Source organism: Acanthisitta chloris, unplaced genomic scaffold, assembly GCF_000695815.1.
Source record: "Acanthisitta chloris isolate BGI_N310 unplaced genomic scaffold, ASM69581v1 Scaffold45665, whole genome shotgun sequence".
NCBI classification, from domain to species: Eukaryota; Metazoa; Chordata; class Aves; order Passeriformes; family Acanthisittidae; genus Acanthisitta; species Acanthisitta chloris.
In genome coordinates this window covers 420-15,773 of record NW_008675085.1, presented here as the reverse complement: position 1 = coordinate 15,773, position 15,354 = coordinate 420, and the positions used below count along the sequence as shown (strand labels likewise).

The following is a 15,354-nucleotide window of genomic DNA, read 5'->3' as shown; positions in this document are numbered from 1 at the left end:
TGTTTGGTTCATAGTGTTTGGCAAATAGAGTGTTAATCCTGTCTGTACTTTGTATTTCCTATTTCCGTCTATTTTTTTTTAAAATTAAAGGATTTTAGGCCAAAAGTGCCAATGCATCTGTAATCCTTAACACAGCATGGGACTGAGTCAGTTTGGCTTCTTAGCTAATGATCACAGTGATTATTAATGTATTTGTATAAACACAGTAATTGGGGAGGGAATTTCTCCAGCTCTCTGAGGACCTGTGTTTATGGCAGATCTCTTTCAAAACAGAAAAGAATTGACATGCTAAAATGTTTCAGTAAATAATTTTGGCTTTTCAGGTTCAAATCAAAATGGAATAATTAGGATTTTTACTAAATTAGAAGTAATGATATTACTTATGGGCTTTGGTGGGGTTTTTTTACAATTGCATTATTGTTCTTTCTTGCTGCTAATATTTGCATATATGAGATGTTTTATTCTTCTGCTTGAGAAAACAACTTTTTCTCGGAAAATTGTATTTTAAAAAACATGCTGATATATTTATATGCAGATTTTCTTATTCTAAACAGTTATAAAAATCTATTTTTTGTTTTCTAGTTGGTCGAATTATGTTTCAACTTTTCTCAGACATATGTCCCAAGACTTGCAAAAACTTCCTTTGCTTATGCTCTGGTAAGTGCTGTGCTTATAGCTAAGATTTTTTTATTGTCACTTACAATTATTACTCTTTTGTGCAAATATAAACCACAGCCATATGTGAGGCCTGTGCTCCTGTGAGGAGGTAGGTGTAGTGTGTGACCTCACAGCAACTTGATTTGGGCTGTGCACTTCATTGTGTCACTTGGAAGTGGTTTCACTTGTCCAGGACGAGGTGATATGCCCTGAGGGACAGACTGGACACCAGTGTTTGGAACACTGGGCCCATGCCTGCTGCTCCCTCCATAATCTCTGTGAGGCAAGCCAGGATGTGTTTGGCAGGAGCAGATGGAGGAGGACAGGTTGATTGTGGCTGCCTTCCTGCAGCTTGACATTGTTGTCAGAAGTTGATGTGGCCACAGTGAAGGATCACTGCCTGCCCAGACAGCCAGAGCCTCCTGCACTGAAATTACAGCAGCAGCACTTGCAAGCTGGCACTTGCAGCCCTTCAGTTAGTCCAGCTATGGAACAGATCCACCTGCTGTTTGCTGCTTTGTCAGGAGCTTCCCTTCTCCTCATCTCAAGTGGAGACCACCTGGCACCTAATTCAAACTGTGTCACATTGGTGTGGCAGTTCAGGTGTTTATATGGCACAAGAGCAAAGCTCACCAGCCCCAGGGAGATACAGGCCAGTGGGTTGTGCCCTCCTCAGCTTATGGATGTTCTTCTCCACCATCCCACTTCCAAGTGATTTGCAGCTCACGGGAAGAAGTGCTTAGGCAGGAAGGGTGCAAGTAGGTGGGGCTCAGTGACAATGCTTCTTCTTTTTCAGACAAAATTCAAGTATATTTAGTGCAAAAAGAATAAGGCTAGTATTTGGCCTTAAACAAAGGAGAAGCCAAACCCATGGGCTTTGTCCTGGTTGTTGTGGAAAAGTGTCTGAGCTTAGGGAGGTGCTGCAACTCCTAACCAGTGGAACAACAACTGGCCTCTGTCTTTTACCCGAGTGGGAAAGTCTTAGCAATACTGTAAAGGAGAGTTAAAAAAAAAAAACCAACCAAAAAACCCGAACTATAACTTCTGGCCATGATCTAAAGCTCAGCATTCAGTGTTCCAGCAAAATTACATGGTAAAGTGCCATGCAGGATCCCATTTGTTAAGGGATTTATCCATAGCCTGAGGGACTTGCTCAAACATGACCAAAACTGTAGGCAGATATTCCTTGGTATTGTTTGATGTGAGGTTTTCAATGTTGTAGCAAAGAGAGGCATGTTTTGGGGAGAAAGGAGGTGTGTGCATCCCTGTAATAAAGAGATTTGCTTGCATAACTCCTGTGGAAAATAAAAACGGGGGAGGAGGAGGTATGGATTATGGGTGTGGAGAGTCAAGGGAATGGAAAATAAGTTGTAGTGTCCAAGTGAAGGTTTCTACAACAAACAGCAATGCCCTGAGTGGATTTCATGCCACAGACTGCTCTGTGCCCTCATCCTGGCAGTGGTGGGCTGTTTGGGATGGCAAATTTGGGATGATTTGACCATCAGTTAGTTTTGGGTGGCAGAACAATAGATTGCAAAGGCAGGGAGTGTTGGCTTTGGGTGAAGAATACACCTGCAGTTCTGGTATGGAATATCCTGGTTAAATGTCCTCTCACTGAGTGCCAAATGCCTATTCCATAATCAGTGGTGAAATGAAAGTGAGTATTGGGTTATTTGTCCTGTTACTTATCTTGTTCTTTACACAATATCTCCCATACATGTGGATCTTGTGGGATTTTAGCTGTTATACAGCGTTTAATATGCCTGTTACTGTTAATTGCCACGTTCCAACAACTCTCCTCTTCTTGGAAGCTAAAGTCAGTGTCTCCTGCCATTCCTGGACTGAACCAGTATAAATCCCTCATAAACCTACTACATACCTCTGCCCTGCCAGTCCCAGTGCCCTCATCCATATGCCTAGGGCAGTGTTTCCTCTGAATTTTGGAAGAAATATGAAACTTGAGGTTCTGGGATCACCTAGCTCAAAAATCACCAGTACACCTGAACTCCAGCTGGTACTAAGAGCTGGCCTGACACTGTGCCTGGATTGGAGAAGATGTAACACATGCTTGGAATAGCTCTATCCCACTTTTCCAAGTGTGGATCACATTGAAACTGAGTTGAAGCCTGTTCTGAGCTCAGATTTCTCTCGTGGGATCATCTGGCACATCCAGATGTGTAAGTGGTTTGCAGAGGACTCTGGTGTGTGATTCAGCTGACAGAGCAGTGTAGCTGTAACCACAGAAAATAGTTAACTCGTCATTATCCTGAACTCTTGTTTTCTTCTAAATTCTCCTGAGTGGATTAACACAATCCTCCTTGTGGAACGAATTTTTTTAAGAAACTTAATTTTCACCCCTTGTTAAGGGGTCCCTGTGCTATTAATGGATGGTGAAAAGACAATAGGTAGGACTGTGTTACCCTTTATGGTTTTGCTGTTTGATGGTTCCCATATCCAGTAGCACTTGGGAGGTAAAACCCTTGGAATTTGTTCAGTGACAACCTTTAGATTCTTTTTTTTTTTGTTTAACTTTCTTGCAGGTGAAAAAGGAATTGGCAAAACAACTGGAAAGAAGCTGTGCTACAAAGGCACCACATTCCATCGAGTGGTCAAAAACTTCATGATTCAGGGTGGGGACTTCAGTGAAGGTAAAAGACTTCTAAAACTGAAATGTTCAAAGCAGAAATGTTATCACTTACATGGCTATGCTTTAACGTTAGAAAATGCCATGAGAGTATTGCAATGCCATAAAAATAGTTCATTTGCTGTGAAGTATAGCATAAATCACCCATTTTCATGTTAATTTTTGTAACTCTAAAATGTTTCAACGGAAGAAATATTGGCTTAGAAAAATGTGTTTTAAAAACTTTGTTGGAGGGTTTATGATGTTCCATCTTGCTAAAATAATTCAAACCCAAACTGTAGTCTTAACTGCTTTTCCCTTTTGTGTCTGCAGTAGAGGCAACACTGGTGATGTTCTGTTGATACAGGGACAAAACTGTTTGAATAAGTTTAATAATAAAGTAGTGAATGAGGTGGAAGTGTTTTAAGAGTCTCTAAAAGGTTTTCCAGGATTTTCTGTTTCTTTGCATGCAGTATATGTATGACACTATGTTTTAGCCTGTTGTCCTTCCCTGAAATACCTTTCCTTTCCCAAATGTGGATCTTCATTGTGTCCTGAAGTCTTGTGCCTGATGAAATGAGCCTAGAGAGGGATTACGCTGTTTTGAGAGTGTAGTAGAAGTGCCTTGTACTAAACTGGTGGGATGTTACATACTTCTCTTTTTATAAATGAAAAGCAAGTTTTAATTGATGCTTTTTAATGCATAGGTAATGGAAAAGGAGGTGAATCTATCTATGGTGGCTATTTTAAAGGTAAGCAGAAATAAGTCTTCGCAGATTCTTTCATTCAGTTCTGAGATAAACAAGTCTTGATTCCCAAAGTACTTAATGAAAACAGGTCTACTCATAGATCACCTTTTGCATGAAGCTAATGTTGCATGAGAATTCTTTTTATGTGCATGACTTTCAGATAATTTTTTGTTAATATTTAACTTTTAACTGACAATGAATTAAGGCTAACATAATTGGTTAAACATGACTTTCAGCATGGAGGTTAGGCAACTTTATTCATGAATAAACTCCTATCTTCCTGCCTAAAACTGTCAACATATTCTTTTGTTTATAGAGAATGTGGTCTTTTGCAAAATGAAAAGGTAAGAGACAAAAGCTCAGTAACACAAATTCCAACTCTGTTCCCTTGTCCCCTCCCTAGTAAATACATAGACAACTGATACATCCTTTGTACATGGATTTCTGTGTTGCTTGGAGAGATGAAGAGTTCTGTGTCTAACCTTCCTGAGGGTTAATGGCTCATACTGAGAAAGAATTCTGCCATAATTTCCAGCTCTAAACAGTTATTTCTTATTTTTTTATTTCTTATTTTTTTAATGTCCCTTTTCCTCCCCTTCCCTGCTCCAGGTTTGTATGCTTAGTGTTGCTTTCTGAAAGTGTTTTTGACTTTATTTATACGCTGCACAAGTTATTTTCCTTGCAAAGAATCTGTATATAGATTTACATTTACTTCTTTTTAAACTATGTTGGAAGGCAAATGGTGAGTTTGTAAAGTATTGTTTAAAGACATACAATTCTTTCCTGAACAAACAGGTCATGACTATGGTTTTCAGGCATTAATAAAGACACTGGAAATAATGACGTACAGCCCCTGGTTCTGTATGTGCTGCAGGTAGCTCTGCCTGGGTCAGTGCATGACATTGAGGTTGTCTTAAACAAGAGACATAGTTTGGTGTTGGAGCATTAAAGTCTTTAGTCCAAGACAGTTTGAGTAGATCCCTTTACTAAGTCATCCCTCAGGGTTTTTTCTCACAGGGTGAGTGCTAAAGGTGCATGGAATCTTAAGAGTAGCAGCTTTGTACACTCGAGTTGCTATTGGTAGCTTTGAAAATGAGCTGCAGAAGGGCTGGTTTTATGTGACATTGTACAACCAGAAGTCTTTAATTCACTGAAATACAAAATGAATGCTTAGTCTTAATTAATTTTATACTTAGGTTGCAGGAAGAATATGCTCTCTAGTATCTCATTCAGGTATTTAGGGGATTTATTTTCATTGTATGGTTTGAGATTTACAGTTTTGGAAAGTGACATCTTTTAACATCCCATGCCAAGGATATATATGGCTTTTTTTCTCCTGTTATTCCACCTGGAGTGTTAAATAACATTATCACATGTGTTAAGACTTGTTTTAGAACATCAGTAACTTCCAACCTTGTTCTTACCCAAATAATGCTGTGTTGAAATCCAAACCTATGAGAATCCAATGTTTATTGAAGAGACTAATAATGACTTTAATTATTTTCCGTTAGAAATGTTTGCACTGTATCTGAAACTTTTAAGAACCAAAGCTTTGTCTTAACTGTACGTTTTAAGAGTCTTGCTTTTAAACCTGATTGCTGTTCTTTTTCAATCTGTTCATGTTTCTCCAGCAACAGCAGAATTTCTCCTTAAGTTTCTCTCATACATAAGTTACTAAGAAAAGTAGACTTTGCATTCCTTGTCAGGGAAAATCTGACAAACATGTTTTTTCTTCAAACAGATGAAAACTTTATTCTCAAACATGACAGAGCGTTCCTTTTGTCAATGGCAAACCGAGGGAAACATACCAATGGTTCCCAATTCTTCATGTGAGTAGATGTGATGTGACAGTTAAGCTTTTCTTACACAGAGAAGCGCTGTTCATGAGAAAGATGGTATTGCTAAACCCTCCCTATCCACGTTATCCATGATTGTAGCTAGGGATCAGTGCTGCCTGCAGTGTAAGGGGTGATAGGAAACCTTAGTGATCCCAATTTGCTAGTGGCCTTCATTTGGATTCAGGCTGCTACTCCATGGGTGCTCCTTGCTTATTGTTTTTTACCTTAAAAATATCACTTATGACATAAGGCCTTAGTGTCCAGGAAGAAGGCTTTGGCTTTGTGTGTGCACCAACCAAATCTGATCAGATTAGCTGCACATTACAGTGTGGAGCATTGAATGTGAAGGGGAGTGAGATACAGGGGTGGTTTGTATGGGTTTGCATGTGATCTTCAAAAGACAGTGAGTTAGGATTTAATTTGGGGTTTTCTGTTTCTTTGTGTGTTTTTATTCAGGGGAGGATGAGTGGAGGTTTTATTTAGTGAGGGGCATTATTGTTAGTAGTAACAGTAGTAGTATTGAGGGTTTGTTCCTGACATGCTTTTTGAATATGTTACTGCATAGTTCTGTTTCCTTGTGCATATGCCAACTACTTTGGGACCAATACTATGTCAAATTATGTGCTGATAATCAGATTTTTCCTTCACTACCTCACAAAAACTCCCATTCTAGTATCCAGTGATATCCTGGTTAACTGTAGATAACGCAAGAGACTTCCCCATCAATAAATACTCAGATCTGAGAACTGAGGGTTTCTGTTTAAAACAGGTGCATTTTAGGATCAGTATCCTTAAACTTGCTAATTTTGCTGTGATTATTCCTCCTGTAAACTCCCTTTTGAAAATTGCCTCCTGTTAATGTTTAACAGTTTGTGTTTGGCAAGAGCAGGTTTATACCTTTAGTCTTGTGCTCAGCAGTACTTTGTGAAACAACACTGGGGGTTCAAAAGTATATTTTAGTCTAGTTATTTAACTAGAAAAACAGATATTTTTTTCTTTGCCATCTTTCTTGGGGGATAGGAATGAATGGCGCTTCCCTGTCCTCAGTAAAGGAGTAAATTGTCCTCCAAAATCTTGTTTTTTCCTTTGCTTGAAAAAGATCTTCAGTATGATATGATGTAGTTCAGATAAGAGACATTTTTAGGTCTCTTCCTAAAACATGCCCTAAAAATGGAAAATGCATAGGAACCTAAGAGAGAGTCTTTGACAATTACTGCTGGTCTGACATTGCATAGAAAAAAACAATTGTGTCAAAAGCTTCTTTTCTGGTACCTTCAAACCAAATTTTAGATGTTGTGCTTCCTCACAGTGAGTCTGAATGGCTCTGTGTGCACATTAATATGGAAAACAGCCTATATAAATAAACCTTTGGGACTTAACAAGCTCCATGAATGACTTTGGTTCACTATTTGCTACTTGATGACTTGTCTCTGGGTTCTCTTGCCATAATTTACTCATTTTTAAGCTTATCTGAACAATATACATGCAAACCTAATGATGTCACATCAGTCAAGCTGCTGTCATTTGAGGGCTCTAAAGTTTCTTTTCTCTCCTGCATTTGATTCCCAAGTCATCTTCTTTCCTAGACTCAGTGTACTTGTTGGGTTAGATTTAAACAACTTGTCGCTCTCCACACACCAAAACAACCCAAGGTTGTGTTGGGTCTTAAATTAGAATTTACTTGGGGCAATAAAATGAACAGGATTTAAGATCATTTAAAGTACAGAAGAATTTAAATATAAAAAGTATAAAATCCATGAAATCACTGCAAAGAGAAAGTGTTACTTCAGTAGGGATTCAGGCAGAGTAAGAGACCTAAACATGGTCATCTCCATGTAAACTAGATCCACCTCAGTTACCTGTAGGAATCCAGAGCTGATTTTAGGGTCTTGGGGTGTCCTGCCTGGCCTTCAGCTGCTGGGAGAGAGGATGTGGGTGCTCTGAAGCTCTTGTGCTTTCCCTTCCTGCCCCATGCAGATTTCTTGGCTATCCTGTAATGTCTTAAATGGTACCAGCAAGCCCTGGAGTCAGGGAAATGAATCAAGCATCCAACTGGGAAACAACTACTAAAGGTTTTATCTAGGCAGTTTCTGACTTAACTTTGAAATGCAATTTATTAAAACAGTTAGTCTTGTTTGGTGACATTTGTCTGATTCCTTTAGGGAATGTTCAGTGCATCTATACAGCTTTTCTGCTTCCTTTAGTAACATATTTTAAGCTGAAATTAAAATGTGCATTCTCTTCTCCAAGGAATTCTCAGTTAGTAGTTTGGCATTAGGAAAAATGTTCTTTAAATGTGTAACCTGAAAAGCCTGTGAAAGGCAGTCTGCACTGGCTGATCTAGATTTATTTTAATGTTTGAATATGTATCTTTTTACTGATTAGATTTGTAGAAAGAGATGAACTATTTCCCTATCTGAGCTTCTTTAGAGCTCTGCCTTTGTTTTCATAAATAACTTCAGGGATCAGAACTCTGTTTCTTGTACATATCTAATGCAGCAGATAAGGAGTGCAAATACGTTTTTTTTCTTTTATATATCTATTAGTCCAAGCAGAGCTAAAATAATAGCAAGAATGCTGATCATAACAGTTCTGCTATTCCCCAGAAGTGCTTTCCCTGCTTACCACAGAAAAATGTGATTTGGCATAGTCCTTTACCGGAAGTAATCGGGCAGCAAATACCTCTTTGGCAGATTGCACTAACTAACTAACTGGTTGCAACAAGACTGCAATGCCTAAAAATTGATAAAAGTTGAGCCAAATTGGTCAGTTTCACTGGAAATTGAAGCTCCAAACTAATCTTAATGTAAACAAGCATCTGACCCATCCTGAAACACTTTCTTTGATTCAGCATGAGTGAACTTGAAGAATTTAGAAGCAACAATAGAGAACTGGGCCTAGAAAAGGCTGTGGAAGTATAGTTGGGAAGCACCAGTGAGAGCAATGGGAAAGGAATGAACATCAGCAGGTGAGGCGCTGGTAGAAACTGTGTAGAATGAGGAGTCAGAAGTGCATCTGTATAGTATCAGAAGTGCTGTGTTTAATGCTTGTGGACTAATTTTCCACACTTGTTTTTTGTCTTACTTGAGTAGGAGCAACATGGGGTGGAAATGAGATGTTTAGCTGAGGAAGGATTGTGTGTTTCAGGCACATCTGCTTGAAATAGGACCTTAAATAGTCTCTTCACACATGTCTGTGAAACGTTTAGTAGTCTGAAGGAATATGCATCATGTTATGATCCAGCAGAAAGGACACACAGAGCATCCCTTTAGAATGTGTGGATTTGTGAATTATTGGAATTGAAATTTCCTTGACCCAAAAGGATCCTTTGTAGGCTTGTATTGGAGGTAGTTGTAAGACACCAGGTTATAAATTGGCTATTTGAGTGGCGCTGTCTGAAAACAAACTGATTGGATTCTGTTACTTTGCAAGTGTTCTAAACACCACCCAAGTATGTTAATCTTGAATTGTCCTGTTTCCATGTTGGTACTCAGGAATGGAATCCTTAGGATGGGGTAGAGGTTGACAGGGGCCGCTGGAATCATCTTCTTTGTATTACAATATCTGTTTTCAGTTGCTGCCAGAAAGTTGATTATTATTTGTTTTGGGGGAGTATATTTAGGATATTGCACAAATATTGCTGATGTCTTTAGCTCCCTGATTTAGAGCCTAGTTGGGGGACAGTTGGTCTAGTCTTGGATATTTCAGCTCAGTGGCTGAATTGCTTGTTGGATGTTGCTTTGAAGTGATGTATTTTGCTTCTCAGTCAAGCTGATCCGATATTATCTTGTCTCTTTAGAGCAACTCCATCATGCATGTGGCCATTTCCAACCTGCTAGGAAGGAAAAATCACAATACAAAATAAGTGCAACTCTTGTGAAAATGAGTGTTTAAAGGACTGTAAAATTAATGACACTCTTGATCCTATAAATGTTTGCATGGGCTTAACTCTGCAAAATACAAAATCTGTTAGGTTTCTCTTAGTATAAAATAAAAAGTGCCTGTGCAGAATGAAGCATAAAGAAACAATAGGAAGAAAAAAAAAAAGTAACCACATTCTTTGTTGTCATTGGGAAGTTTTGTGTAATAATCAATTTTTTGCCTTGTTATTTAACTGTGTAGTTTACTGAGGAATATGTCCTTACTGCAACTTAGAGGAGCCCTAGATTGTGTCCCTTATCAGTTCAAATGCTTGGAGTGTTTGCCTCTGTGGTCAAAAGCTATTTAAAACCTGAGTCTGATTTCCTTTTACTGCTGGATTTACTTTGTTTTCCATATTAAGGATGTTGTTGGGTTAATGTGTCTCTAAGCTCTGCTTTCTTGCTCAGAACTAAATAGCTTCTTTTGTTTTAAAAGTGTTTTAATGTGCGGTGCCATTGCCTAGTTCCTAAAATCAAACAACCCTAACCACTTTGATCTGCTAAATGAAGGATAAAATAATTTGTGAGGACTCTTTTGATTTTTGCAAATTATATCTGAATGTTACCAACTCATTACAAGTAGTTCATGTCCTTTCATTGTCCCAAAACAGGTGTTTTTCTAATTAAGTTATTAATTCCTTTTTTTTATTTTGAGTTGAAATTCTTTTGAGCTAATTATTGAACAGTTACCTAATAAAAATCCCAAAATGAAAGGGGCTGATGTTGCATTATCTTTGAGCAAGAGTGGTACGTGTGCACTTAGCACACAGGCAGGTCCCTTTGGCTTGATGAGAAGTTTGACAAAGTCAGAGCATTCCCAAGGATGCTTTTAGGTGTAGTGAGTAACAAAAAGATCATTTCAGTGCTTGAATATGCAGAGATAATTAATAACTAATAGTTTATCTGAGAGGTTATGGATAAGCTCAACTGATAATGCATTTTAAAAACATTGTTGCTGCTCAGAGTTAAGCCAGAGCAAAGTGCAATAGGAACTAGTGCAGATGTTTTGGCTTTTTTGCATCTGCAGTGTTGTTCTGTAACTGAACAGAAGCAATCAGTGCCCAGATGAAAGAAAACAACTGTTTTTCTCAGTTCTAGAAAAGGTTCATCATCCAAGGAAGATGTTAGCTAACTATGAAATGTATGAAGGTGTAAACTTAGTGGCTTTACACATCTCATTTGTGAATCCAAAGGTTCTGCTGTGCCAGCCTGTGGAGTTTATACCTAGGAGTGGATTCAGCAGAGCATTTGAACCCCTGTGTAACTGCAAGCATGTGAATAACCTGCCAGAAATTGGTTATTCATCTGCTTAAACTTCTGCATTTTGTTGGTTGAGACTCAGAGGGGAGTGGGAGGATTCTCTTTGCTAACTGTTTTTGTAACAGTGTATTCAACTGGTTATGTCTGTAGTTTTCTTTTTGTTTTTAAGGAGAATTTTAGTTTTCAAAGTACTTTGTGTTCTAAAGAAAATTTAGAGCCCTCTTTTAGGCATCCTTGTTCTGCATACAACTTGATGAATATGAATTTTAAACTTGTATTTAATAAAACATAGACTCAGTTTTTGTCTGAAAATGTATTACAATTTATTTCTGCCATTTTTGTGTAAAATTTACAGAAACAGTGTTACATCCTGCGCTCCAAAGGTAATGTCTCATTCCTCTAAGGCTGTGTCCTTTCCTTTTCTGCTTTCTGTTTTTATCTTTCTTGTTTTGCTGATCATATTGTTATGTGCACTGAACCCTTTGTTAGGCCTCAGGTTCTTGGGGAGGTGGGTGATAACATGCTTTTATCAAAAAGATGATTTTCTCTTCAGCAGTATCTTAAACCAGTTTAAACTTGAGTGAAGAAACTTATTTATCCTTCTGTAAATAATTTGGATAATAGTAGCAGATTTTGAATGTTTTAAACTATGAAAGTTCTATGTAGAAATGTTCTAATAAATTATCTTTTGGGGGGAGGAACTCATCATGACTTCAGGTTTCTGTAGTGCAAAGGCAGGAGGGAGGTTTTCTCCTGATGAAGTTTTGAAGCCAAAGCACAAGTACTCAAGGATCAAGGCAGAAAAATTTTTTAAATGTTCTTTTCAAGTGCATCTTTGCAAAATAAATGTCGCACTGCAGCACTGAGGTGAGAAACCTTTCAAAAGCACCACAAGGAGTTGGGGTTCTGCTTCCCACAGGAAGTTGTTCGGTCACCTTGTGATTGTGCATCTGAAAGGTTTTCCTTTGGAATAATTCCTTATGTTTCCACTTCATGAACAGGTAAATGAGGGAAATCCTATCCATTTTACCTCTCCAATTGACAGTGTAAGGGCAGAAACCTCTGCATGGGCTTTAATGCACCAACTCTCCCTTTCTTTGCTCAGTTAGGACTAGGCTAAGGAAAGTTCCTGCTTAGGTAGTTTGCTTAATTGGTCTTAAATGCTGCAGCAGCATGGCAGGAGCAAACGCAGCATTCACAGCAATGTGGGGGAACCCACTGCTCTTTCTAGCTAATTCTAAACACTGAAATCTTCTGTGCTATTGGTTTCATGGAAGTAACTTCTAGTTTTTTCCTGCCTTTTAATCAGCTTTATAATTAAACCCACTTAAACTGTTTACTTAACAGCAGGTTGTTAATGCAGTTAACTCTTGCTTAAAGAACTTCAAAAGCTGTGAGCATTTTTCTCTTTGTATGAATTCATTTTCTTAGCAAAGGAAAACCAAAGAACACTCCCTACTACTGAGAAATTTAGTGTTGTCTTGGTAGCATTTATTCCCCTGTGTTACCCCAAAGAAGTTTCCTGTATTATTTAATATTCCAGTAGTGGAAGGTCTGGTTGACATTTGGAGCTTAAAAAAAAAAAAAAAATCAGGAGTGTAAACACTCCTGATTCACAGTTCCATCTTTTGGGATGAGTTCCAGCACTGCAGTGTTTTGTGACCTAATAGTTCAAAACTCAAGGGAAGATACGTGCTTAAAAGTAATGTTTTATTATAGCAGTGAAAAATGACTTCATGTACCACATCTGTGTTACTGTAAATTTAGAAAACTCATCTGTGATTAATTATTTATTTGAGAGAGGAGTTCATTGGGAGAAGAGTAGAAAAGCAAAATAGTACCTGGGAGGAGAGAGGAAGAATGTTTTCAGATATTAAAGTAACTTTAAATGCAAATTATCTTGACTTCTGCTTGTTTTCTCCCCCAGTACGTGAGCAGGTTCTGATGATCTTTACTCCCTTTGTCTGCACAGGAAGGTTCCCTGTGCATCAGTAGTGCAGGAGCACTTGTAGAAGTAACTTGATTTTTGGGTTTGGAAAAGGATAAAGAGAGATACGAAGTCATAGAGTTAAAATCAAAAAGATTTGTACAAAATGCAGTTGCATATCCCCTTTAGTCTACAAACCAGGGAGGAATTTTACATTTCTCAGAGAAGTGAACTGTAGGGTGGCACATGATCTGCTGTTGGTTTTGGGAAGCCTTTGGGCTTAGGAGCTGAAGTGTTTGATGGTATAAGACAGAATTATTGCTTTGTATTCTGAGTCACAAGGCCAAACAGGTAAATGAAGAAGTGGTGGGAGGGAGAGGTGAAGCTAAGAGTCTATCACATATCATAACTCTTCTTTTATTAAAGAAACTGACTATAAAGTGACCTTGTAATCTAACAACCTCAGAAACAATTTCCACTAGTTACCCAATATTTATTGCCAAATTGTATGTTTTCTGTGATTAAAATATCTTAAGAGTTACATTTATTGTGTATTTAAAGACACTTATTTGGAGATTGTTTACTGCATGCATAAAATGATACTTGGGACAACTTTCAAGTGTGCACAGTTAGCTAAACATCAAACAAATTTCATGTAAAAGCTTTCAGAAATCCTGTATGTATAATCTGTAATTTGAATGTATTAATTCCATGTATGTAACTGGATTTTTTCACTATTTTTTGTCTTACCCTTCACCTCTTTTTTTTTTTTTCTGTCATTCTCTTCTTTTGCTTCATCTGAATCCCTGATTTTATTTTATTTTACCATCTTCCCATCTTGCTGTTTGTCCAACAGAACAACCAAACCTGCTCCTCATCTGGATGGGTAAGAATCATTTCCAGTTCCTCCACTGGTGCCTAAAGTTTAAAGGTTATAAGTCTTCACATGTTATATTGAAAGTAGACAACAATGGGGAAACAAATTCTTAATTCTGTGAAAGGTTATACAATAGAACAAGATGGAAACCACAAGTTTCAGTTCTATAAAAACTTCAAATTGCAACTCATTTCCTAAAGCTGAACAAAAACTTGGATTGCCTTAAATCCTAATGTTATTCCTTTAGAACTGGTTGCTGCTCTCAGCCCATAAATCAGGGAGTTGAATTGTCAAGCTTATGCATTTGAATAGTCAAATTTTATGTATTTAAATAGTCATCTCTTTTGTGCCATGTTTTAGCCCCCAAATTTATGGGGCAAATGGAGGAAGGAAAGAGAAATGTGGTACCAAGGAACAAAGCTAAGGATTCCTTCATTATAACTGTCCCTGCAATGCCAGTGGGGAATTTGTATTCTGAGTTTGTAGAGACCTATAAATTCTTCTTCTCTGGGGAAAACTGCCCTTTTGTCATGTTTGTATATGGACTCTTGATCTCTAGTGCACAAAACTGCAGAAATAGAAGGGTGGGTTAGAAATTATGATGTTCACTCTGCCTGTGTAAGAAGAGTGGACTGACATTCAGTATTTCTTTCTAACTGAAGCAGAGTGGAGCTCTGTTTTATGTTGCATAGAATCTCAGCGTTGCTACAAGTATAAAAAAAAGATTTTTTTTTAAAACTTAATATCTTTTTAAGAGCTGAATGTTTCTATTTCAGACTGACTTTGAAATTAGTTGGAAAATATGTATATTCAGATATATATATATATTCATATGCATATATATATGTGTGTGTTTTGTACTGTCCAAATATTTTCTTCCTGCAGTGTACATGTGGTCTTTGGACTGGTTATTTCTGGTTTTGAAGTCATAGAACAAATAGAAAATCTGAAAACTGATACTGCAAGTAGACCCTACGCAGATGTGCGAGTTATTGACTGTGGGGTGCTGGTTACTAAGTCAGCAAAGGATGGTGAGTGCATGTAAACCCAGTATTAATGGGTGTTTGCATTGTTCCCAGTGTAAAAATGGTGCCAACATCTAAAAATCATCGACAAATCTCTAGAATCTCAGTTCATTCTTATAAGCCTTGAAAACCTCAATCGTGGTGTAGATGAGGAAGGCACAGCAAGGGAAAAGGTGTTCTGTCCTGAACATTTGTCTCTTGCAAAACATATTCTTCCTTCCTATTCTTAACTCATGTTGGAGCTTTATTTGACATACTCAGAAAGTAATTAGGAGTTGTTTTTCTGGGCTTGAAAGATGGAGATGCAAACAGAAGCTTTTCCTGAAGTTGGTTTTTGTGCAGTTTCCACAGGTTTATTTTAAGATCATGTCATGTTAATATATGCAGGATATGTAGTCAATGTCGTTTTCCTTTTCATGAGGATTCATAGGGAATAAATGATCTTAAATATGTGTTTGGACAATCATTGTGAAGTAGT

At 37.8% G+C, this 15,354-nt stretch overlaps 1 protein-coding gene across 1 annotated transcript; it reads left to right on the top strand.

The window, feature by feature from the left end:
- Positions 1-582: 582 nt before the first annotated feature.
- Positions 583-14,882, top strand: LOC103803022 (NK-tumor recognition protein-like; the record flags this gene model as incomplete). Its single annotated transcript, XM_009075555.1, has 6 exons — positions 583-657; positions 3,198-3,305; positions 3,988-4,032; positions 5,771-5,858; positions 13,831-13,860; positions 14,737-14,882. Coding segments are annotated over 6 exons (492 nt in total), but the record flags the coding sequence as incomplete, so codon positions are not given.
- Positions 14,883-15,354: the final 472 nt, after the last annotated feature.